The sequence below is a fragment of the Carcharodon carcharias genome, chromosome 13, assembly GCF_017639515.1.
Source record: "Carcharodon carcharias isolate sCarCar2 chromosome 13, sCarCar2.pri, whole genome shotgun sequence".
In the NCBI taxonomy this organism is placed as follows: Eukaryota; Metazoa; Chordata; class Chondrichthyes; order Lamniformes; family Lamnidae; genus Carcharodon; species Carcharodon carcharias.
Genome location: NC_054479.1, coordinates 90979489 through 91004853, shown reverse-complemented (window position 1 = coordinate 91004853; position 25365 = coordinate 90979489). Strand labels below are relative to the sequence as shown.

The following is a 25365-nucleotide window of genomic DNA, read 5'->3' as shown; positions in this document are numbered from 1 at the left end:
TGTGCTAAGTTCCAACATTATGATGTCTAATTCTGGACTGTATCATTGAGACTACTTAATGATCATATGATAAAACTACGGAAAAGGGGAGAAAAAGAGAGTCATTACATCACTTTTAACCATTATTGTGAGTTTTATAATAAAATTTATAGAAAATATTAGCCTTACCTGGGACTGAAGGAAACCTCCATATGACAAATCAGTGCTCAAATTTAGGGGAAGGGAACTGCAGACAATTATGATCACCATCCTTGAACCCACATTTCAGCAGCTACAGTGTACCATTAATAGCCAGTGGTCAGATGGTGTGAAGTTTTCAAGGGCTGATCTAATAGGGGAAAGACAACCAGGGCAGCAGAAAAAGATGAATGATTCCTACAGCAAAATAGCTTAGATGGGCTGCAGAGACAAATATGTGTGTATTTGTGTGTGTGTGCGCGTGCCCATGTGTATGGGTGCATACGTGTGTGTATACGTGTGACTAGTTTCATTAAACTAAAGACTGCAGGGTTTAAATCATCAAAGGGGTTAAGAGTAAAACAGGCATTATAACTTAACTGCTGTTGTGGGACCTTGCTAGTGCTACATTATAACAGTGATTAAGCTTCAAGAGTACTTAACTGGATGTGAAGTGCTTTGGGACATCATGAATTTGTGAAAAGTGGTGCATAAACTTAAATTCTTTCCTTTCCAATGGCTCAGTTGTACCCTCATTCCTGAGTCAGAATGTTGTGGGTTTAAGTCCCACATCAGACCTGAGCACAAAAATCTATGCTAACAATCCAGTGCAGTGCTGAGTGAGTGCTGCATTGTTGGAGGTGCTGTCTTTCAGGTGAGTTTTTAAACCAAGGCTCCACTTGCCTTTTCTGATGGATGTGGAAGCATTCTCATCTGTACACAATTTTCATGTGGGTTTTGGAAGCCCTAAAAAAAAAATCTTCTTGGCGAGTTCATGACTTCTGGGGGAAGCCTATTGAGGAGTTGGGAACATTCTGAAAGATAAGTGCAAATGTTCTTGAAAGCTTCAAATGTCATGATGGGGTGTTGTATTGTAATGTAAATGCATTTTAGATCAGTAATTCATCATAGGGATTTGTCATGCAAATGTAAGTTGACTCTTACATTGACCACCATTGTGAAAGTGTTGATGCCTTAAAATGTAAAAGAAAAGTCCTGTCAAATCTGTTGTCATGTTTTGTACTGTGATTCAAATTGACAGACAGCTCCATCTGTTTAAAAAACCCTGACTTTGAAAGTTGTAAAAGATCTCTGCGCCTGCCCCTCTCCATTGATTGCCAGGCACTCTGCTTTGGAATGGAAATGGGACACTATTCTGTTTTGTCAGTTTCAGCAAAAGTAACTAGAAGCTTTTGTATTGACAGGTGTCGCCATCTTGAATGCTTGTCTGGGTTTCAAAAGCTTTATTGGCTCCAGTTCAGCAGATTGCCAATTGATCCATGAATGATTGATACTTTTAAGAAGCTGTAATAACAGAATATGCCTTTGATGTGATTTCTTGTTTGGTTACAAACTAAAACATTTCATCTCATCTATCAACCTAGTCCCAGGATATTGCTGAAGGAGTTCCTCAGGGTAGTTCCTCATTTACTCTCTCCATCATCAATGCAGTGGCAGCAGTGTGTACCATCTACAAGATGCACTGCAGCAACTCACCAAGGCTCCTTCAATAGCACCTTGCAAAGCCATGACCTCTACCACTATAGGTTCGAGTCAATGTTTGGTGCCTTTAGTTCTGACAAACACTGACTGCTCCAGGTACAAAGCATTTGGTATAAGCAGTATTAAGTTTATTAAGTAGAAGCACGAGTAGCATAACACAATACCAAGGCAGTAGTCACAATCTGTTCTTACAAACACCGGCTCCGTACTCTCCAATTGATTGGGGCGCTGTCTCCTGCTCTGTTCTTGTTGTTGCTGCATTCTTGTTGACCAAAGCCTATCTCCTCTTTGAATTGTGTGTTGAGGGTCACAAGACTCTTCTTCTTAAATCCTTCTTGGGTCTATCCTTGTGCTGTATAATTTACCCTTGAGTAGGGTGAAACCTTGTCTTAGCTAAGCTGATTAGTTCACTATTATTCTATTATTGACTCAATTTGTTTACTATTATTTCATTATTGTACATTTTGTACTGTAACCTTACATATCCCTCATACATGATGTTTTTGCTTATTAAACAGAAGACCCTTTAGATGACTTAGTTAATATAACATAGCTCTTAATCTCTGTTATTGTCTTTTATAGAGTTCAGCAGATGAAAATGCTTCTCCAAGCTTCCAATCAGAATACTTCATGACCTAAGCTTTTATAACAGCTTGACATTTCTTTCCACCATCACCCATCCATTGGAATATTACATTGACTATATTATTGAAAATTATGCCTTGCTTCTAGGCATTTTTCAAATTCAAAATTCCATACTAACCTACACCATCTAGAAGGACAAGGGCAGCAGATGCATGGGAACATCACCACCTACAAGTTCCTCTTCAAGCCACACAACATCCTGACTTGGAAATATGTCACTGTTTCTTCATTGTCACTGTGTCAAAAACCTGGAACTCCATTCCCAGCAGCACTGTGGGTGCACCTATATCAGGTGGATTACAGCGGTTCAAGGTGGCACCACCTTCTCAAGGGGCAATTAAGGATGGGCAATAAATGCTGACTTAGCCACTGATGCCCACATCTCATGAAAGAATTTAAAACATAAACACTTAAAGGATTGCAATTTTTTTTTGCACTGGAGTGGTTTACTTCCAGTGCTAATGATATTGGGTTTGAATTAAGGATTTTATTAGATTGTTAGAGTTTAACTTTCCTAACAATGATTTTAAAATAGTTCCCATTGCTATTGCATGGCTCCTGAGGATTGTACCTAGCGGATACTCACTAAATGACTATGGAAGGTACTTAAAGACATGGGGTAAGTGGGGGTTGAGGATTGAGATTCAGGTGGGCTTTTAAACGATGTTGGAAGCTGGGCTGCTGTGTTAAAGAGCTGAAGCGAGCTATCTAACCAGCCACACTCCTCAGAAACTCCATTGCGGTATGCAAAATACACTATGAATCTGACCCGTGTGTAAAAAGACAAGAATCCCTGGCAAAGTCACCCATGGGTCAGGTGTGCATTTCGGGAGGTGCAAACATGGACAGGTCGGGCTTTCCCGACCCCACAGGAAAATCCAGTCCAATATTCCCAGAGCTGATGAGAATGAAAGACTCAGCTTCCCCGCACCTGTGGGAAGGAATATCAGGGCATATCCTTGTAGTGGGCATTAGTCCTGCTCCACGGAAAATCACCGGGATTCCAAAATAGTGAAAAATCTCAAACCCGATCTCCAAAATGAGTATTTAATCATTTGATCCTAATGTCACTTCATCTATTTACCGTCCTTAGAACCTAGTCCATTTTGATAAAGGTCATTGGCGTGAAACTCTTTTTCTCGGTTGACAGATGCTGCCAGAACTGCTGTGTATGTCCAGCATTTTCTGTTTTTATTTCCAATTTCCAGTATCTGCAGTATTTTGCTTTATTAATCATTTTAAAAAATGTTAAAATAGAACTGCAAAAATGCAGTACTGGATCTAGGGAAATGGAAAAAAAAACATCCAACACTGAGAAGCAAAAATACACAAACTGTATTGTAAAGACATAGTTTTCCAAGCACACCAGTTTGACACAACACAAACTTCCCAGTACTGTTATGAGTAGGTGCTACATGAATGGGCCAGTCTGATGGAGAAGATTACCTGTTAACTCGCAAGTCACTTCTCTGCTGAATACTGAGTGTTACTTGAATGAACTCAGGAAATTGCTACATTGAGTACAATTGGGAAACTTTAGTGACTGACAGATGCAAACACTTTCACACTAAGGATGCATTTTGCTAAAGGGGACCATTGTTAAGTACACAGTCAAAAGGTTTTCTGAATGTAACAGTTTTATAGCCCAGTGATTTAAAAGAAAAATACCTAATTGGCTATAAAGAGATTTGGGACATCCGGAGGTACTGAAAGAAATGGTATAAATGCAAGTCTTTCTTTTTTATATACGCTTGATAGGACAAAATACCGGACACTGAGGTGCTCACCCGAACTGGCATGCTAAGTTCTGCACCATATTGAGACACTCACAACGGAGTTGGACTGGTCATGTAGTCAGAATGCCTGGTGCTCACTTACCAAAGCAAATCTTCCATGGAGAGTTTGAGTCTAGGGTGCACTCTCATGTCAGTCAAAGGAAGAACTACAAGGATACTGAAGGCGTCACTTAGAAATGTTGACATCCTTTTTCTATCTTTCTCACCCTGTAAGAATTGGTTCTTTACTACAGGGATAGGAGCTAGCTATTTGGTGAATATCTGGCATGTGGCTAAGTTCTATTCTATCCCTAAGGTTTAAAATAGTACACAAATTGATGGTAAAGTTAATAAAGTATTTTTTAAAAAACAACATAAACAGGAACATAAGTAATTTAATGTAATTATTTAAAACACATTAAGGATGGCAGGACAGGTGATGTATCAAGGCTGCAGCATGTGGGAGCTCTTGGATAACATTGTGATCTAAGGTAAACACATCGGCAGTAAGTGTCTGTGGCTTAAGGAACTTCGGCTCAGATTCATTGAGCTGGAGGCTGAGCTGTGGACTCTGTGTCACATCAGGGAGGGGGGAAAGTTACCTGGATGCTTTATACCAAGAAGCAGCCACACCATTTAGGATAGGGTCTTCTGATTTGGTCAGTGGTCAGGGACAGGAAAGTGTGACTGTGTGTGAGGCAGATAAGGGGACCCAGAGGGCAGGTGTGCAGATGTGTGTGAGCCTCTGCAATTGTCCAACAGGTTTGAGGTTCTCTCAGCTTGTTTGGATGAGAGCGGGGGCTGCAGGATGGGTGAACAAACTGACCATGTCAGTGTGGTGCAGGAATCATTCAAGTGGGGTGTGCCAATGTCCTGCAGAAGAGGGCAGCCACCCAGTGCCACGAGAGGATGAATGCTCTCCTCTGTTCTGCCAGGGTAAGTCACTCATTTCATCACTCAACTCACACACTCTCAAACCCAACACACAACCACAGGGCCCATATTCACTGCCAGTTCAAGGGCATCACCATTCACTCTCTCTCACTCATCGTCATTGTCCTCATCCCATCCATGGGAGAGCTCAACAGCCACACAGGCCAGACATACTTGTCATCTGGCCTGGCAGGCGTCCTAATAATCTCTTCCCATCCCTATCCATGCAGGATAAGCTGGCACACAACAAAGGGGAGTGCTCACAGACTGGTAGCGGAATGTCTGAAATCAAGGTCCTCTCAGACTTTGAAAACAGAGCCATCCAGTTGGCCGGCAGGATCTGGATCATTCCTGTGCTGACAGTGTTGAGGTCGGACCTGCTCTACCAAGTGAGGATCCAGTAGTGTAACATCCATCATACAACCATGCTGTGAGTGATGTGTCCTGTTTCACAGGCCACTGCCATTCACTAATTATCTCTCCATAGTTCTACAGGCACATCTGGGAAACAGCCAACGGAGTCCATAACCCAGGGCCTCCAATCAAATCTCAAAGGAACCTCTGAAGAGGAATCTGGGGGCACCCTCTCTGAGGTCCCTTCACAGAGCTCACCCACACCCGCCATCAGTTGCCTCAGAGGTAGGGCTGCACTTGCCCCCTGATCCCTGCCCCCACCAGTTGGACAGGGCAGCACTTAACCCCTATTCCCCAGGGCTCCTGAAGCCTGCAAAGCGACAGGCGACCCTGTCGAGCTCTGCAGAATGTTGTTTTGTATCCACCTCCAGTTCATCCAAAGTGCAGGCCGCCAAGTGTACATCATCTCTGTGCTGTTGTGAAACACGTTGGCGTGCTTTCCCCCCATTGTAGACAGACGATCCAGTGGGGGTGCAAGAGCCGGGTGAGATGGCCTGATAATGATATGCTAGTGTATTACAATGGAGTTCCTGATGACCGATGGTGGGAAAAGCGGCCTTCCCGCCATCGTGAAACCAATTGTGCCATATTTCTGCTTATGCCACCTATCATGCCTACTGCTAGTGGGCGTGGAAAATTCCACCCAAAGTAAGTGAAGAAAATAGTAATATGGAAAATGAAGGTTGGAGAATGGCAGGAAGGGACAGAGAAAAAAAACCTAAAAACGCACCAACAATCAAGACTAGATGTTAAAAGATAACAAAAAGACTAAACTAAAGGCTCTTTATCTAAATGTGTGTAACATTCATAACAAAGTAAATGAATTGATAGCGCACATTAAAGTAGCCATTATGGAGACCTGGCTGCAAAATGACAAGAGTTGGGCCCTGAATATTGAGGCGTATATGACATTCAAGAAGAATAGGAAGCTAGGTAAAGGTGGAGGGGTAGCACTGTTGGTCAAGGATAGCACTGGTTTAATAGAGATGACTTTGGTTCAGGATATCAGGATGTAGAATTGGTTTGGGTGGGGATGAGGAATAGTAGGGGAAAGAAGTCACTAGTGAGAGTGGTCTACAGGCCCCCTAACAGTAACCACAATGTAGGACAAAGTATATACAAATAAATATTGGGTGCTTGTGATAAAGAGATGGCAATAATCATGAGCAATTCTAATATACATATAAACTGGAAAAACCAGATTGGCTGTAGTAGCCTGGATGAAGAGTTCATAGAATGCTTTAGAGAGTTTCTTAGAGCCGCACATTCTGAAATCAACCAGAGAGTGGGTTATATTAGATTTGATATTGTGTACTTTGGCTGGATTAATTAATGACCTCAGAGTAACTTAAGGCACCCCTAGGTAGCAGCGACCACAATATGACTGAATTTTACATCTGGTTTGAAAGGGAGAAGAGTGGGTCTAAGACTGGTATTTTAAGCTTAAATAAGGGCAACAATGTGTGCACGAAAGCTGAGCTAGCTGAAGTGAACTGGGATACTAGGCTAGGGGATAGGTCAATAGAGAAGCAGTGGCAGACATTTAAAGGGATATTTCAGAATACTCAGAATAAGTATATTCCTACTATAAAGAAAAATTCTCAAGGGAGGACCCATCATCCATGGTTAACTAAAGAAGTTAGGGAAAGCATCAGACTTAAAGAAAAAGCATATAACTGTGTAAAGTGGCAGGTCAGATGTTTCATCAGAATATAAAGAATAGCAGAGAATGACTAAAAGGTTAATCAGGATGAAGAAGTTGGAGTATGAGAGGAAGCTAGCTAGAAATGTAAAAATGGATAGTAATAGTTTCTACAGGTATTTAAACAAGAAAAGGTAAAGGGAGTGTTGGTCCTCTAGAGAGTGAGAATGGGGAGTTAATAGTAGATAATAAGGAAATGCCAGGTGAAATGAACAAATTTTTGTATTTTGAATAAATACATTCCAGTAATAGCCATAAATTGGGTGATGGAGGGGACAGAGGAACTTGGTGAAATTACAATCAATAGGAAAGTGGTACTGAGCAAACTGATGAAGCTGTGGGCTGACAAGTCTCCGGGTTCCAATGGACTTCAGCCTAGGGTCTTAGAAGCAGAGGCTAATGAGGTAGTAGGTGTGTTGGTGTTAATTTTCCAAAATTCCCTCGATCCTGGAAAGGTTCCATCAGACTGGAAAGTAGCAAATATAACCCCTCAATTCAAGAAGGGATGGAGACAGAAAACAGGAAATATAGGCCAGTTAGCTTGATATCTGTCATGGGGAAGTTATTAGAATTGATCATTAAGGAGGTTATAGCTCGGCACTTAGTAGAGGTCAAGGCAATCGGGGAGAGTCAGCATGGTTTTGTGAAAGGAAATCATGTTTAACTAATTTATTGGAGTTTTTTGAAGGAGTAACATGTGTGGTGGATAGATGGGAGCCTGTGAATGTACTGTACTTGGATTTCCAGAAAGCATTTATAAGGTGCCATATCAAAGGTTATTGCGGAAAATAAAAGCTCATGGTGTAGTGGGTAACATATTAGCATGGACAGAAGATTGGCTGGCTGGCAGGCAGAAAACACTAAGCATAAATGGGTCTTTGTCTGATTGGCAGGATGTGATGAGTGGAGTCCCACAGGTCTGTGCTGGGGCCTCAACTTTTTACAATTTACATCAATCAGATGAGGGAGTGAAGGTATGGTAGCTAAATTTGCAGAGGCCACAAAGACAGGTAGGAAAGAATGTTGTGAAGAAGACAGAAGGAGTTTGCAAATGGATTATAGATAAGTTGACTAGTGGGTGAAAAATCTGGCAGATGGAGTATAATGTGGGCAAACTTGAAGTTGTTAACTTTGGCAGGAAGAATAAAAAAGCAGAATATTAAATGGAAAACGACTGCAGAATTTTGAGGTGCAAAGGGATCTGGGTGTTCTCATGGGTGAGCCACAAAAAGTTAGTACACAGGTACAGCATGTAATTGAGAAGGCTAATGGAATGCTATCCTTTATTAAGTGATGAATTGAACACAAAAGTAAGGATGCTATGCTTCAGTTATACAGGGCATTGATGAGGCCACAACTTGAATACTGAATATTTAAGGATGAATGTAAATGCATTGGAGGCGGTTCAGAGATTTACTAGACTGATACCTGGAATGAATGGGTTGTTTTGAGGCTAAACTGGACAAACTGGGCTTGCTTCCACTGGAGTTTAGAAGAGTGAATTGATTGAAATATATCAGGTCCTGAATGGTCTTGACAAAGTGGGCATGGAAAGGATGTTTCCTCTTGTGGGTGAGTCCAGAACTAGGAAGCATTGTTTTAAAATTAGGGTCTGCCCATATAGGACAGAGATGAGGGTTGTGTGACTTTGGAACTATGCCTCAGAAGACAGGGTCACTGAATATTTTTGAGGCAGAGGTAGATAAGATTCTTGTTGGGACAGGGAATCAAAAGGTTAGTGAGGGTAGATGGGAATGTGGAAGTCAGATCGGCCAAGATCTCACTGAATGGCAGAGCAGGCTCCAGGGGCCAAATGGTCTGCTTCTGCTCCTATTTCATATGCTCACATACCACCCTCGTGCCCTGGAAGAAGCTCACGCAGGATCACTGCACCTGGCACAGCCAAAAATAATGGTGTGGCCACTTTCAAAAGCGAACGTACATCAAAGGCAGAGAGGAAATCCCAAGCCAGCAAATCATTCAAACCTCAGTTACCTGCGGTGTCCTGTCCTATTTGCAGTAGAATCTTCTGGGTGCAGGTCAGTCTTAGTAGTCACCTACACACCCACTGGAACCTTACCTAATACCAGATGATGAACATCGTCACCTTCAGCTTGAAGGACGAACGAAAAGATATATGAAATATGCCCCATTTACTGCAAAACCACAGACTTGTACCTTCTCAAATGGTTGCTGTTCCTTCACCATCTATCGCTCTACCACTATCTCAAGTTAACATATCTGCAAAAGTTTAAAACTTGCAGAAGAGACTAGATTAGTTGATCACCACATTTTAAGCAGGATATTCAAATGGAGAGGGTGCAGATGTGATTTATTAAAATGTTACTTGGGATGAAGGACATCAGTTACTTGGGGAGACTGGAGAAGCTGGGGCTATCCTCTTTAGAGCATATTAAGTAACGATTGAATAGAGGTATTCAAAATTATGCAGTGTTTTAATAGAGTAATAAAGAGGAAACTTTCTACTGACAGGAAGCATTAGTAACCAGAGGGGACAGATTTGAGATCGTTGGCAAAAGAACTGGGGTGAGTAGGAGAATCCTTTAACACAGTGACTTATGATCTGGAATACACTGCCTGAAAGGGTGAAAGCAGCGCATTCACTAATTTTCCAAAGGGAATTGGTTATAAACTTCCACAGGGCTATGTGGAAAAGGATTGGGGCCAATTAGATAGTTCTTTCAAAAAGCACAGGCACAAGGGGCCAAATGGCCTCCTTCTGTGCTGTATGGTTCTATGGGTGAATGTTGGCCAGAACAACAGAAAACTGATATCAGGAAGCATTTCTTTATAACAATTCTGTGATTCATACCTGGGCTGGACTTTGTTATTCATTTATGGGATGTGGGCATCGCTGGCTAGGACAGCTCTTGAAGGGGGTGGTGAGCCACCTTCTTGAACTACTATGTGGTGTAGGTACACCCACAGTGCCATTATGAAGGCAGTTCCAGGACTTTGACCCAGCAACAGTGAAGGAACTGTGATATATTTCCAAGTCAGGATGGTGAGTGGCTTAGAGGGGAACTTCCAAGCAGTTATGTTCCCATCTATCTGCTGCCCTTGTCCTTCTAAATAGTAGTGGTCATGGATTTGGAAGGTGCTGGCTGTGGAGTGAAGGCATAGCTCTGGAGTCATTTAACAGGTGGTTAGACATTATGACTGGGTTGGGAAAGGGAATTGTAAGTTTTAAGGAGTGATGAAGTAAATAGGTCACTCTCATTTGTAAGAAAGAATATGCCCCTGATACATGAAGGTAAACAGACAAGTAAGGTAAGAACATCAGTACTTTTGAAGCAGTTGAAAGATAAATGGAAGGTTTACACATTTTATTCCTTTTAAGCGATAGCAATATAATTTGGACCAATTACAATTGTTGAGAGCACCTGGTAACAACATCTCTAAATACAAATCACGAGAATGCAGATACTTCTTGCTGTAATTGGCCGATTTGTTCTATCAGATTAAGGAGTACCGCAGTCATCCTTAAGATTACAGATTCTGCAGTTCCTTCTGAATGTTCCACAGGGTCTCAGCACTCTTTCTCAGCTGGGCCACCTCATCATCCTTCAGCATTTGGTTGATGACATCAGTCAGGCCATCAGCACTCAGGACACAGGGCAGGCTCAAGAAGACCTCATCCTTTATGCCATACATGCCCTAAGGTTAAGAATAAATTACACAATCACTGGAGAAACCACTTCGCATATGCAGTAAAGTCCATTAAAACATTACTCTTACCGGCTAAAGATACAAATTGGGCATTTCAGCCAAGATGGTGGGTGAAGCCATGGGAGAGTTCTAAAGAGAGCACACGTCAGCCCCCCCACACCAACTTCTACAATCAAGACATCAGCACTTTTGGAAGTCTTAAAGCAGCTATTACTTGCCTGTCAATTTACAGGAGATATGCAGCATAGAGAGAAGGACACTTGTACAGCAGGCACTTAATTAAACAAAACAGGAATCTCCTATAGAACCGGCTCAATAAAATAGCTAGAAATGGCAGCGAGCTCTGTTTGCAGGTACATTCAAAGTCCATACTCTCAATGTTAATCAGCAACGCAATCAAAAATTCCTTCCAGCTGAAGGTGTGATATATCGCGGTGTATAAAAACAGACAATATCGAATCAGCTGTCCATTGTCCAGCCAGCCTAATATTTCACCATATTGACTCAACAGAATGAGTTAATTAAGGGATGATATGCAAATATAAATTAATCTGACATGAATTAATGGCAAAAGAATTGGCAACCCAAAAAAAGCATACATATAAGCATTGAAAACATTTCTACCTGTCCACTAGTTACTAAAAAGGCTAATGGAATGTTGGCATTTATCTCCAGGCAGCTGGAACACACAAGGTGTAGAATTTACATTGCAGTTATATAAACCTCTGGTTAGACCACATTTAGAGTACTGTATTAAGTTCTGGGCAGCGCATCTCAGGAAGGATATATTGACCTTGAAGCTGGGGTGGCACAGCTTCACCAGATATTGGGGTTAAAAGTGTTAAATCACAAGGACAGCTAGCACAGGCTAGGGCTGGGATTTTCTGAGCCTGGTGTGTCCGGTGGTGTGAGCAGACAATATGGCGCAAATCAGTTTCATGACAACGTGAATCCAGTTTGCGATCATTGCCCATATTTCCTGCCATCAGAAACCTCATTGTGATACATCAGCATGTCACTATAAGGCCAGCCTGCAGACTCATTTCCTCCCCTCCAACCCCACTGGATTGTCCACTCATGTCAGCAGGAAAACACGCCGATGTTTTACAACAGCACATAAGCGATGTGCACCTAGTTGGCTGCACTTCGCTTGGTTTGTTTTTCCACCTTGCTTTGGGCAGCACTCACAGTCATCAGTGCCAGACTTCACAGATGGCACCACATCACTTTTGGGGGGGGGGGGGGACGGCATTCACGGGTAGTCTCTACATACCAGATCAGCCATTTGTGGGTGGCTTTTCAATAGTTCCGAGCAAGACCTTGACGTGCAGAAGGGGAGAAGTGGCCTCAGGCAAGGGAAGAGGTTGCAGGGCGAAAGCTGTATTGAGGAAGGGGGGGGGGGGGGTATCCCAGGGTGCGTGGTGGGGGGGCACATGTTGATCTGTGCCAGTGGCCTCAAGATGGGGAGGGCTGAGGCAGTCTCCAGGGGAGATGAGGCCAGATGGATATGGTGAGGGTATGTGTGTGTATGAGAATGAGTGGTGATGTCCCTTGAGCTGGTAGTGAGTGAGATGCCAGTGAATGTGTGATGGGCTTGAGTGTGAGAGTTTAGAGTGATGAGACAGTTGCCATAACCTGCATGAATGAGATACTTTGTCCTCTATCTGCATTGGATGGCAACATTGTGCAGTATTGGTAGTGGTCAGTGTCATCACTGACCAAGCTGGAGTGGTAATTGGCAGGAGGGCAGCTATGAGCAGGGGTAGAGGACTTCACAGCAGGCCTCCACGGCATCCAAAAGCCACTTGAGCTGGGCTGGAAGCACTGAGCACAACTGTGGTGCCTGGCATGACGAAGTGGCGAAGTGATGGTGTGGCAGGTGAATCGGAGCCTGCCCACCATGGAAACAGTTTGTTTCCCGGGAATGCACAAGTAACGTGGCGAGTTTGGGACGACGCGGCGTAAGACTTGTCAGAGGCTGGCGGGTCCACCCATTACCACACTTGCTGCAAATCTGGGACAATTCCACCCTAGGTGTGTATTCTGTTGAGTAAAGAAGCTTAAGGGGTGATTAATTATCAAAAAAACTGTATCTTACAGTTTTGTACATGGATAACAGAATTTAACTTGTATCTAATCAAATTAAATCTGCTGAAATGACCTTCTGCTTTCTAATTACTCTTTTAAATAAATCTTAATTATAGTTTACTGCTCAATTGACATAGTCCATGTGTTTATTCCTCTGCTGTCTGGGATTCAAGTATCCAATTAGAATAATCCAATAACAATCACTACACTACTGATTCCACTGGACTATGTGAATGAAGAAACAGTCCTTGTTAAATTTAAGTTACCCATTATGGTTTTAGGTTTCTAAAAAGTAGTACTCCCAGTCCTGTAAATGAACATTCCATTCATTCGAAGCAGAATGCAATTACATATATACAATATCTGATAACTCCAGAATCGCCCAAGACTGAAAACAAATGTGCCATATTGTATGGTGTGCACCTGATGCTATCGCTGTATTTTTAAAATATCCATGATTTTACACCATTGTATTTTGAAAAGTGTATCAGATCAAATCTGGTGAAGATTTGTGAATACTTGACCAGATACATATAGTCAGCACATAGAAGCCTTTGTTATTCCAGATGTCAAAAACCTTCATAACATTGTTGCACTTCCCCCACCTAATGCCCACTACATATTGTGTTATCAAAAAAAAAAGCAGATACTACAATGTGTCAAATGTTGTTCTATCGATTGAAAATCAGACATCAAGAAAACTTACTAAAGGCTAAATCTTTTGGCTACCTTGGGGAAAAGGTATTGTGGCATGCAGCTGAAGATGATATCCAATTAACATGTGAGGAAGGGAGCATTTTGACGAATGGTTAATGTGCCTGATGGGAAAGCAAACTCAGTATAACCAAAACTTCATAATATTTCTGCTGAAGAATTGATGGTCTGTCTTTAACTCTGGTTTCATTGTTGCACACATCAGCATTCGCTTGTTCCCTGTTTGGTCGGCATTAATAGTACAGCTTTTGTGTTCATTCAGTTTGTAACTAATAATTTTAACATGTAGCCCTTTTAACCTGTAGTCTCACTATCAGTTTACCAACACTGAAATGTTAATGTGAGCTGTGTCAAAATTGATTAAACGTAATACATAATTTAGTGAGTTTTGGTTGCTTGAGCTGATCACAATCACAGAAGGAAAAAGCACATCAAGCCAACAACTCCTATTGTGGGGAAAGGGCATAGAGCAAGGAATATTGAATGACTGCATAAAGAAAAGCTTCACCAAAAGCCTCAACTGTAACAAACCACAGTGGAATCAGTACAGCAAGGTCTGTTAACACTGGCATAATCTAAAAAATACAATGTAATTCAATGGCTATTAGATGGAGATGTCAGTGTGGAGATCCCAACACTAACTATTAAACACTCTTTAAGAGTTACTTAATTTACTATAAACCAACTAATACACTAAATGAATCACTTAATGCAGTGAGATTTCATACCTTTACCATGGTGGATACTGGGTGAATTCGCTTCAAATTTTTTACAATGGATTCAGTCAGTTCAGCAACACTGAGGCCAATGGCCCAGTTAGTGAATCCCTTCAGTTTAATCACTTCATAAGCACTAGCAAAAAGCAGAGTTTTTGATTAGCCATTTATACATCTGATAACAGCCACAACTGCAAGGGTGTCAGAAAATCTTAATACAAGTTCCATTAACAACACAAATTGGAATTAATGCTGCTTTACAGCATATACATTGTGCAGACTACCCACAAAGCTTGTCATGATGGCTGTTTTTAAATGCTTTCCATTATATATTTATCTATTGAAGTAAAATATTCCAAACTTATCAGAGACAAGTTCTTAAATTTGCCAATTTCAGCTGTCAGCATTCACATTAACTCATTTCTGTTAGCAAGATCTTATTAGACTATTCATGACATGATGGGCTAAATAGCAGCCTTCTGTGGTGTAAACTTCCATGATTTCTCTATTGAAGCCATCATAAATAAGCATAGGAATATCATTCTTATCTCCACACCAACAGCATTGAGTATAAAGTTTATAACACCTGTTACAGCTCAGGCATCATGCCCCCACCCATGCCCAGCCACCAGCAACATGAGCTGGACGACAGACTCTGTGAACAGGCCAAGTCTCCTGTTAACTGAAAGCTTTATTCTCCATGGGACCTTGCTGTCCCTAAATTAACTGTTGTTTTGTGGGAAAATCAAGAATGAAAGGGCATGAAATTAGAGCAAAGCTATTCAGCAGGGAAAATCAGGAAACACTTTCTCACAAAAGCGAAAGTAGAAATCTGAAATTCTCTTTCCCAAGAACCTTGGATGTTCAGAGACAATTTAAACTGTTGGGAGAGAGACTGCTAGCTTTTTCTTCAGCAAGAATATCAAGAGCAGCTGATGTACAGATCAACCATAATCTGATCGTTGGAACAAGTTTAGGAGCTAAATGGCCTACTCCTGTTCTTATGTTCTCTACATTACAACAGAAGCTACACTTCAAAAAGTACTTAATTGAATGTGACAAGCTTTGGGACACAGATCATGAAAGGTGATATAAATATTTTTATTTCACATTAAAAAATTTTGGATTCTAATTATTTTGTAACAGTAACCAATCTGTTTCTATAACAAGTCATCTATTTTTTTATGCATGTGACGTGGGCCAACATTTACTACCCATCCCTAAGTGCCCTTGTTCAGAGGGCATTTAAGAAGCCAACCACATTCCTGTGGGTCTGGAGTCACCTGTAAGCCAGACCAGGTAAGTAGGGCAGATTTCCTTCCCTAAAGGACATTGGGGTAAACCAGATGGGTTTTTAAATGGCAATCGTTTTGTCATCATCAATTCCAGACTTTTATTGAATTCAAATTTCACCATTTGCTGTGGTGGGATTTGAACAGAGGTCCCCAGAGCATTACCCTGGGTCTCTAGAATACTAATCCAGTGACAACATTACCATGCCACCATCTCCTCAGGTTACCTTTAACTGAACCATATTAACTTACATCTTTTAACAAAACAATTGTTAATTGTGGATATACTAATGATATTGGTTCCCAAGTACATTTCAAACATGTATTCTTCTAAGTCTCTGCCAACTTTTGGTCCCTTAGGAAATCAAAGGATATGGGGAACAGGCAGGAAAGTGGATTCAAAACCCAAGATCAGCCATGATTGTATTGAATGGTGGTGTGGTCTACGCCTGCTCCTACTTCTTGTGCTCTTGTACATCCTGGCTGATTTCTGGGTTGCTGGTTAAAAGCTTCATACAATTTCAAGAGAAGTCACAGCTCAGACATCAGCCCAATACATTTTCAAAATTATCCTATGTCGATCATTTTATAAAGACTTTATTTTGTACCTGTCCACTACCATTTTATGCACATCTTTCCAGTTCTCCTTGTCCTGAGCAGTTCCGATATCAGGGTTAAGCTGCTGCAGTCCAACACCTGCCACATTGACACCACTCCAGACAGGAACTGCAAATGCAAAGCACCTGAATGTACACAGCTCATGCAATGTTGTTCTAGAGATCTACTGGCAAACTGCCACTTATTGCAGCATCTGGCACAATTTTGTGCCATGTGCTAAAAATATAACAGGACAATACGCATGTCACATTCACTTTATTTTAATATTTCTGTGTAAATGATAGTTTATATGTCACACGTTACCTCCAACTCAAGGATCAGAAGTATTTGGTGAGCAAATGAAGATAAGTAGTTAACAATAAGGAAATAATGAACAAAGCTCAGACCTTATGCTAAACAAAGCTTTCTGATGAAAGGTCATTGACCCAAAACGTTAACTGTTTTTCTCCCTCCACAGATCTGAGTATTTCCAGTATCTGCAGCTTGAACAAGTCAACCATTTTACAGCAACACCAAATTCACTTAAACTCCTTAAAAATTAAATTTTATAATCATACTAAATGACACAAAAGTCATAAGTCAAATTTTAAGCACTAAGCAGGTTTTTGGTGGACAGGGCAGGAAGAGTGCAAAATACACTTGCTGGTTTAAATTTTGAGCCCTGGAGCTTTAAAAAAAAAAAATTCTAGGTCTCACTTGCCTCCAGTCTTCAGCTCACCCAAAACAGACAGGTGAGGAAGTTCAGGCAGATGGGATTATTGGTTGGGTGGCTCACCAGTAAGCTGATAAGTCATGGGGAGGGGGTTGTGTGGGGTTCTCACAAGATAGAAGGGCCTGGGGATGTTGAGGGCTGAGGAGACCTTAACAGGGAAGGGTTCCAACTTACGGGCAGACAACTAACTTGCTTGGTTTTAACTGTCCTCCCACCTGGGATGATAGGGTTAAAATCAACTCCATTTGATACAAAGAGGGATTTCTGTTACATGTATCAATTTGCATCACAGGATTTAACCATTTTTGCCCTTACCACTGGAATCTCCATGTTCTCCGAGCACCCATCCATGGCAGCTAGATGGATGGAGACCAAGTTTTTCAGCCATCAGGTAACGGAATCTGGCAGAGTCTAAATTGCAGCCACTGCCAAACACACGATTCTTTGGGAAACCGCTGATCTTCCAAGTTACGTAAGTCAGAATGTCAACTAGAACCCAGACAAAACATGAACACTTCAAAGTTCAAACTGATTACAATTAGAGCAAATCCAGCGTACTGGCATGATTCAATAAAGCTATTCAACCATAAATGGATTTGATTCAGTCATTTGGTAATACAGAACTTAAATATTACTGAAGAAAGAGGCATGTTGCTGAAGCTTTTTGTCTTACACTCATCAGCACAAACACAAGAATGCCAAATGGGTGCTGATTGGTTGGCAAGTTTTTGGTTGATTCTGACTGGCCAAGGTATTGCCATGGAGAAAGCAATGGGGAACTACAGGTCTCCCTAGCTCCTGGGCAATTCAAACAAGGTGCAAGGCAAAAATCCTTCTCTCCTGTAGTATAAATCGATGTGATCGTTTGAAATTTGGCATTCTTGCTTCCGTCCTGATGAGTACAAGACAAAAAGCTTCAGCAACAGGTCTTCAGCAGTAGCAGGACGTCTAGAAAATCAGAATACAATCAGGCAAAGTCAATGTTGCTTTGTGAAAGGGAAAATCAGGTTTGACAAATGCATTGGAGTTCTTGGAGGATGTAACCAGCAGGATGGATAAAGGGGTAGCGTATTTAGATTTGCAAAAGGTATTTCAATAAGGTGCCACATTAAAGGTCATTACACAAAATAAGAGCTCGTGGTGTTGAGGGTGATAAATTATCATGGATAGAATGTTGGCTAACCTACAGGAAACAAAGTCAGATAAATGGATCATTTTCAACTTCACAAACTGTAACTAGTGGAGTGTCCCAGCACTGATCCCTGTGGCATCAACTATTTATGATCTATAGTAATGGTTTGGATGAAGGGACTGACCGTATTGCAGTCAAATTTGCTGACAATACAAAAATAGGCAGGAAAGCAAGTTGTGAGGAGGATACAAAGAGTCTGCAAAGGGATATAAATCGGCTACGCAAGTGGGCAAAAATTTGGCAGATAGAGTATAATGTGAAAAAAAAAGCGAACTCGTCCACCTTAGCAGGATTAGAAAAGCAGCATACTATTTAAAGGGAGAGAAACTGCAGAATGCTGTGGTACAGAGGGATCTGGGTGTCCTTGTACATAAGTCACAAAAGGTTAGTATAATTAGAAAGGGAAATGGAATGTTGGCCTTTTTGAAAGGGGGACAGAATATATAAAGTAGGCAAGTCTTGCTGCAGCTGTACAAGGCATTGGTAAGACTGCACCTGGAATACAGTTTTGGTCTCCTGACTTGAGGGGAGGGTGGGAGATATATTTGCATTGAAAGCAATTCAGAGAAGGTTCACTAGGCTGATACCTGGGATGACTTATGAGGAAAGGTTGAGCATTGGAGTTTAGAAGAATGAATGAGAGGTGATACATATAAGATTGAGGGGGCTTGACAGGGTAGATGCTAAGAGAATGCTTCCATTATAGGGGACACAATTTAAAAATAATAGGTCTCCCATTTAAGACTTAGGAGGAGAAATTTCTTCTCTGAGGGGTATTTAGTCTTTAGAATGCTCTTCCCCAGAGAGCTAGGGAGGCTGGGTCTTTGAACATATTCAAGGCTGAGCTAGACAGATTTTTGATCAATACAGGAGTTGAGGATTTTATTGGGGGGGAGGGGGGATAAGTTAAATGAAGTTAATGTTACAGTCAGATCAACCATGATCTTATTAAATGACAAAGCAGGATTGAGGGCCGAGTGGCCTACTCCTGCTCTTATTCTTATGATGTTAACTTGTTAACTTCAGCCTTGGCTCACATGTAGCACTCTTGCCTTTAAGCCAGAAGGCTGCGGGTTCAAGTCCTTTTCCTGAAACAAGAGCATGAAAATTTAGGCGGACCATCCAGCCCGCTGAGGACGTGCTGCAATGTCACAAGATGCCACCATGTGCAAACTGGCTGCTGTGTTTCTCTACATTACAGCAGTGACTACACTTTAAAAGTACTTCATTGTCATTGAACACCGTCAGGATGTCCTAGGTCCTTAACAACGTTATATAAATGCAAATCCCTCCTGTCTTATATAGAAGTTGCTGCTGGTGTTGAAAGTTAGAGTTGCCAGACTTGGAAATAAATTTGTCATTTAAAATTCTGCAGTTACCTGGGTTGGAAACCACAATGATTGTGCAGTTGGGACTGTATTTTACAATCTGAGGGATGATGAATTTGAAGATGTTGACATTTCTCTGCACCAGATTCAGACGGCTCTCACCCTCTTGTTGACGTGCTCCAGCAGTAACAACCACTACCCGAGAATTAGCAGTCACTGCATAATCTGTACAAACAGAAAATAAGTGAAATTACAAGAGCAAGCAAAGGGGCAGGTTACAACTCTTCAACTTGATGCACTTGGCTTAAAAACACTTATTACCTGCATTTTGGATCTCAAGGAAACAGAAAAGCAAATTATTTCTCGCCTATCTCATGGTACCAGATTACCTTTATCAGCCATAATCTTTGGAGTTTTGAGAAACAGGCTACCATGAAGAAGATCCATCATTTCTCCCTTCAGTTTGTCTTCCAGAACATCAACCAAGGCCAACTCATCAGTAAGTTCCTAAGAAAGGAAGTGGGGTCTAGTTAAGATGACATTTCTTTCACAACCCAAACTGGGTAGTTTAGGTAATGTTTAATCACTTAATTTAAAACAAACTACCAAAGATTTGCAATGAAATATAAGCTTAATCTGAGCTATTGACAGTTTCTATAGAAAGTGAAGCTTTCTCGGCAGCGTTTACTCATAAGTGGTCACAATTTAAAAAAAAATATTCTTTCATAGGATGTGAGCACCGCTGTCAAGGCCAGTATTTGTTGTCTACCTCTAATTGACCTTGAACTGAGTGGTGCTAGGCCTTTTCAGGAGGCAGCTATGTGTCAACCACATTACTGTGGATTTGGAATACATAGGCCAGACCAGATAAGGATGGCAGATTTCTTCCCCAAAGGGGATTAATAAACCAGATGGCTTTTTTAATGACAATCAACAATAGTCTCACAGTCAGAGTTACTGAGACCAGCTTTCAATTCCAGATTTTATTAACCGATTTCAAATTCTACCAGCTGCCATGGTAGGATTCAAACCCATGTTTCCAGAGAATTAGCTTGGTCCTCTGGATTACTACTCCTCCATTTATATCACTTCAAAGTAGCTGGGAATGAAATTATTGAAGGACCAGTGTTATGCAGAGAAAGAGAGAGAGAGAGAGAGAGAGAGAGAGAGAGGGAGGAGCTGGGCTTGTCCTCCTCAGAGTGGAGAAGGCAAAGGAAAGATTTATTAGAGGCATTCAAAATTATGAAGGATTTTGCAAGGAAAAACCTCTTTCCACTGTCAGGAGAAACAGTGACCAGAAGGATTGTATATTAGGGAAAGAACCTGAGTGCAAATGAGACTTTTTAAAAATATAAATGTAATGTGCTGTTATGATCTGCTATGCTCTGCTTGAAAGGATGTTGGAAGTAGTAACTGTGGAAAGGGAAATAGATATATACTTGAAAAGGAATAAATTGCAAAGGTTACGGGGAAAGGACAGGGGAGTGGGACTAAATGAATAGCTCTTTTAAAGAACTGGCACAAGCAGGATGGGCCAAATTGCCGCTTCCTGTTCTGCATGATTCTATAACTTGGTAGACTGCGAATTGAAACTTCTACATTGGGATGGTGTCAGTTTGTTAAAATCCTGAAATGTGCACATTTATAGTCACCAGCTTGCAGAGCTAAACTAAATCTTCTCCAATTCGGGTATTGCAGAATGCCTCACATCAGTGCTGTAAAATTCAATGCTGCTACAATAGAAACTACAGAAAAAGACAAAGAGGGCATGAGAGACCAAACTTACCCTTAAGAGAATGCTAACAGCACAGGCCATCCCAACCTGGCCTACACCTACAACAGTGACCTTATTTCTTGAAGCATCGGATCTTTGCTCAGACACTGGCGTGATAAGTTTCTGCAGTACAGTTGCCATGTTGTCTTACTAAATTTAAAAAGATGGTTCACTGAAACAAAGAAAATAAATAATTTGTTAAGACATTAAAAATATAAAAGAAAATGGCCACATCCTATCAGTAGGTTCAAATAAAGTGCTTTGGTAGCTATGCTGCTAGTCCCAGCCAGTTGCAGAAGAAATACTTTCACTTAAACTAGAACAAACCACATGAATAGTTTCTCTGCTGGAAAATGGCCTGCAGCAAAAGATTATAAAGAGAGGGTTACAGTACTAATGAAGCTTTGTAAGAGCGCCAAAACCATGGTTAAATATGCTAAAATTTATGCCATTATAAAAGCATTGAATTTTTTTTTCTAAATTTTGCTCACCAAGGATGTCTATGATGGAGTCCAGCAAATGAAATTTCTTCTATTTCAGGAAGCCAGTGTCAGCATCAAACATTCTTTCAATGAAGGACAGCGGTAGCAAAGTCAGGTCCCTACATTATACTTTAAAAGTAGCTGTACAGTATTTTTGGACATCCTGAGGTCATGAAAGGTGCTATTGAAATGCAAGTTATTTATCTGTTCAAAGGAAAACTGCAAAAATGCAATATCTGACATGGGGAATAGGAAAAAACGCCAATGCTGCACCATCCTGAGGAGTGCAATTACATAAAACTGCAAGGCTCATGCAATTGCAGAAGATTCAACAACTGCCCCTTTACCTCCCCCTCCTCATCATCCAAGGGCTCAAACACTCCTTTCAAGTGAAGCACTTGCACCTCCTTCAATTTGGTCTATTGCATTCGCTACTCCCAATGCGGTCTCTTCTACACTGGGGGGCCAAACACAAAGTGGGTGACCACTTGGCAGAACTCCTTCAGTCCATCCACAAGCATGACCCAGACTTCCCCGTCACTTGCCATTTCAACACACCACCCTGCTCTCATGCCCACATGGCTGTCCTTGGCCTGAAAACTGGAGGAACAGCACCTCATCTTCCGATTAGGCACTTTATAGCCTTCCGGATTTAACATGAAGTTCAACAACTTCAGACCACGAACTCTCTCCTCTATCCACACCCCCTTTGCCCCACAAAATGTATTTTTTATCCACTTATTTTTATTCATTGCATTGCTTTAACCCCTTTTTGATCCCTTTTCTTCCCCCACCCCACCCACCACAAGGGCCATCTGTTACTTCTTTTTACATTCTGTTATCACATTCTGCTTTCTTACCTTAATGCCACCATCAGCACCTCCTTTAGCTCGTACTGCTACCATTATCACCCCCTTTTTCCTTTTGTTCATGACATCTTTGTCAATCTCTCCTTTGCCCCCTTCTATCCAGCTTCACCTGATCCATCCCCCTTAAACAGCATAAATTTAATCACATTTCTACTTCTCTGTAGCTCTGAAGAGTCATACGAACGTAAAACTGCAACTCTTTCTCCCTCCACGGATGCTGTCAGACCTGTTGTGTTTTTCCAGCATTTTATGTTTTTATTTCAAATTTCCAGCATCTGCAGCATTTTGCTTTTACGCAAGGTTAAGACATGGTTTTGCACAGGATAGTCTGTCAGCACAATGTAGGTTCATGCCATCTGCCTGGTAATGCTGCAAATAGGCTGGTTCTATAAAGGTAAGATTGTCTGTTAATCCACAAGCAATTTTTAAATCACTATCTACTCTGCCCCAGCTTTGAAAGCACTCACCAGAGCAGCACTGTGTGCTTCATTTTCCAGGCTATCTCCCCTAACAGCAGGACACTAGTGTTATAGGCCCAGGCTTCCTTAGGGCTTTCTCATACCTATCTCATTACACATAGGAGCCTCCCTGCCAACCCACAGAGGAGACCATATCTCATCATCTGAGCTGGAACTGAACGCCAGTCCATGAGGTGAACTGCCTAGCTCTCACAACAAATTTGCAAGCATGGACACATACAGTGGTCATCTGCTCATTTTTGGTATGGAAACTTGGCTCTATTTAAATGACCTTGTAGCAAAGACATTTGCAATATGCAATCTGTAAACATAATCTATCTCTTTCCTGATACCCCAAATCAACACAAAAATATATCTCATCCATTTATACATTTGTTACTACCGGGCTTGCCGACTCCAACGTTCTTCTGGTCAGCCTCCTGTGAAGGGATTTGAACACGAGGATGAGAAATTTAAAAATTAAGGCTTTCAGTGACTGGGAGTTAATGTAGGTCATCCCCCCCACCTTTCAAATCTCTGCTGCACCCCCCCCCCCCCCCCCCATAGTGCTCACTAACTCCTGGAACAGCAATGCCTCAATTTTAGACTTCTCACCTCTGTATTCAAATCATTCAATGGCCTCACCCCTCCCTAGCTCTGTAACGTTCTCCAGCCCTACAACCCAGAGAATTCTGCATTCCTTCAATTCTGGCCTCTTGTGCATTCCTGACTTCTTTTGCTCCACCAGGCTGCCTACGCCTCAAGCTCTGGAATTCCCTCCGTAAACTTCACTGGCTCCCCTTAAAACCCAACTCCTCCTGTCCCAATATCCCCAAATGTGGGTCAGTGTTAGTTTTTATTTTTATCCAATTATGCTGAAGTGCCTTGGTACTTTTATGTATTAAAGGCACCATAAAAACGCAAGTTGGGACAGTCTGAAGAACATTCTTAAATGTTATCTTTCTGTCAAACGCTTAAATGAAATAAGCTTCAACGCCTGTTTCTAGTTAGAGTAATTTGTTACTTATTCCACATTTAGGGCAAAATCTTTTAGCAATTTAGTAAAAACTGAACAGTTACTGGAGATTTAGCCAGGAAACCGTGCACTCTTTACCATAGTGGAACATGCACCGTAGTCTCAAACTTGACAGAGCGACCCCCATGCCAGGCCGGCAAGGTGACATTCAGCGCAAGCTTAACACGTGACTAGTTATTAGGTATGAGTGCACTGGAACCCTACCAACAAATGCACCGCTACATTTCCGAACTGCGGAAAGTGCAACTTTTTAATGCCAGGGTTAAGTTTTTTCTTTCATTTACGTTGGAAACTTTTCAAGTGAATGCATTTCAGGAAATCCCATTTCGCACGCGTACGGATGCAAAACACAAAATGGCACAGATACAAGTCGAAAACAATGCACAATTCAGGTCAATGATACTTGCTGCCAGGCTAGAAGCGGAAGGGGAAGGGGGGGCGGGGTAATGAACTGAAATGTGTTTTAACTTTTGAATGCAATACTATTAAACTTGCTGAAAAAAAAGTATCACAATGACCTCCTACTCAAGAGAAATTGCCTCTGCATTTTTTCTCTCCCTCCGATGCCTTATTTGCAAGTTGCATACCGCCTATTACAGGCTCAGTTTCTCTTTGTCCTCGTCTCTTATTCAAGGTCGGGGCTGACTGCTTTGTAGTGGTTTCAGCCGAGCCGCCAAACAAACACTGCCCTGGCAAAGAGACCCAGCAAAGGCAGCCATCCATCAAATACCAACACAACCGTAATGCACCACTAAACACACGCCCTGCCCTTATTTCAGATTATTCTTCCTCCAACAGTAAATTTCAGATTACCCCGACCTTTACAAGACAACTTTTGACTCCGAGATATCTCCCGCACCCAAAACAATTCCAATTAAAAACCGTGTTGTTTTAAGACACACAAAAAAGTGCAAACATTGCCACGTTAGCGGGCGAATCGACTTTACAGTCGAGTTACTTTAAAGCGACAGAGTAAAATTAAAGTTCACATCACAAATGCTGGAAATTGCAATTTCTCTAAATCAAAATTTCACTTTTAAAATAGTCAAAGTGATGAATTAGTTGCAATGTTGGAGTAGAGACACGTACCAGGAGTCTCCGATATCCACTCTGCACCTCCACTCCTTTCTACTGCTCTCTCCCACTCTTGTGTTTCTTGTTGCAAAGGGTGAACTTCTGGCAGCTCTTCAGTTTTATGTGACTGACCGAGCACGTCACAGTGACTCAAAGGACCAAACCTCCTCCTA

The 25365-nt window shown here is 41.5% G+C and overlaps 1 protein-coding gene across 1 annotated transcript; it reads right to left on the bottom strand.

The window, feature by feature from the left end:
• Positions 1–10481: 10481 nt before the first annotated feature.
• LOC121286289 (L-lactate dehydrogenase B chain) lies at positions 10482–25365 on the bottom strand. The gene is made up of 8 exons (XM_041203341.1): positions 25208–25365; positions 21286–21445; positions 19889–20006; positions 19551–19724; positions 17295–17468; positions 16258–16375; positions 14370–14493; positions 10482–10827 (listed from the first exon to the last, which is right to left on the bottom strand). Exons 2-8 carry the CDS (start codon positions 21412–21414, stop codon positions 10660–10662), a joined length of 1005 nt encoding a protein of 334 aa, XP_041059275.1. The 5' UTR covers positions 21415–21445; positions 25208–25365; the 3' UTR covers positions 10482–10659.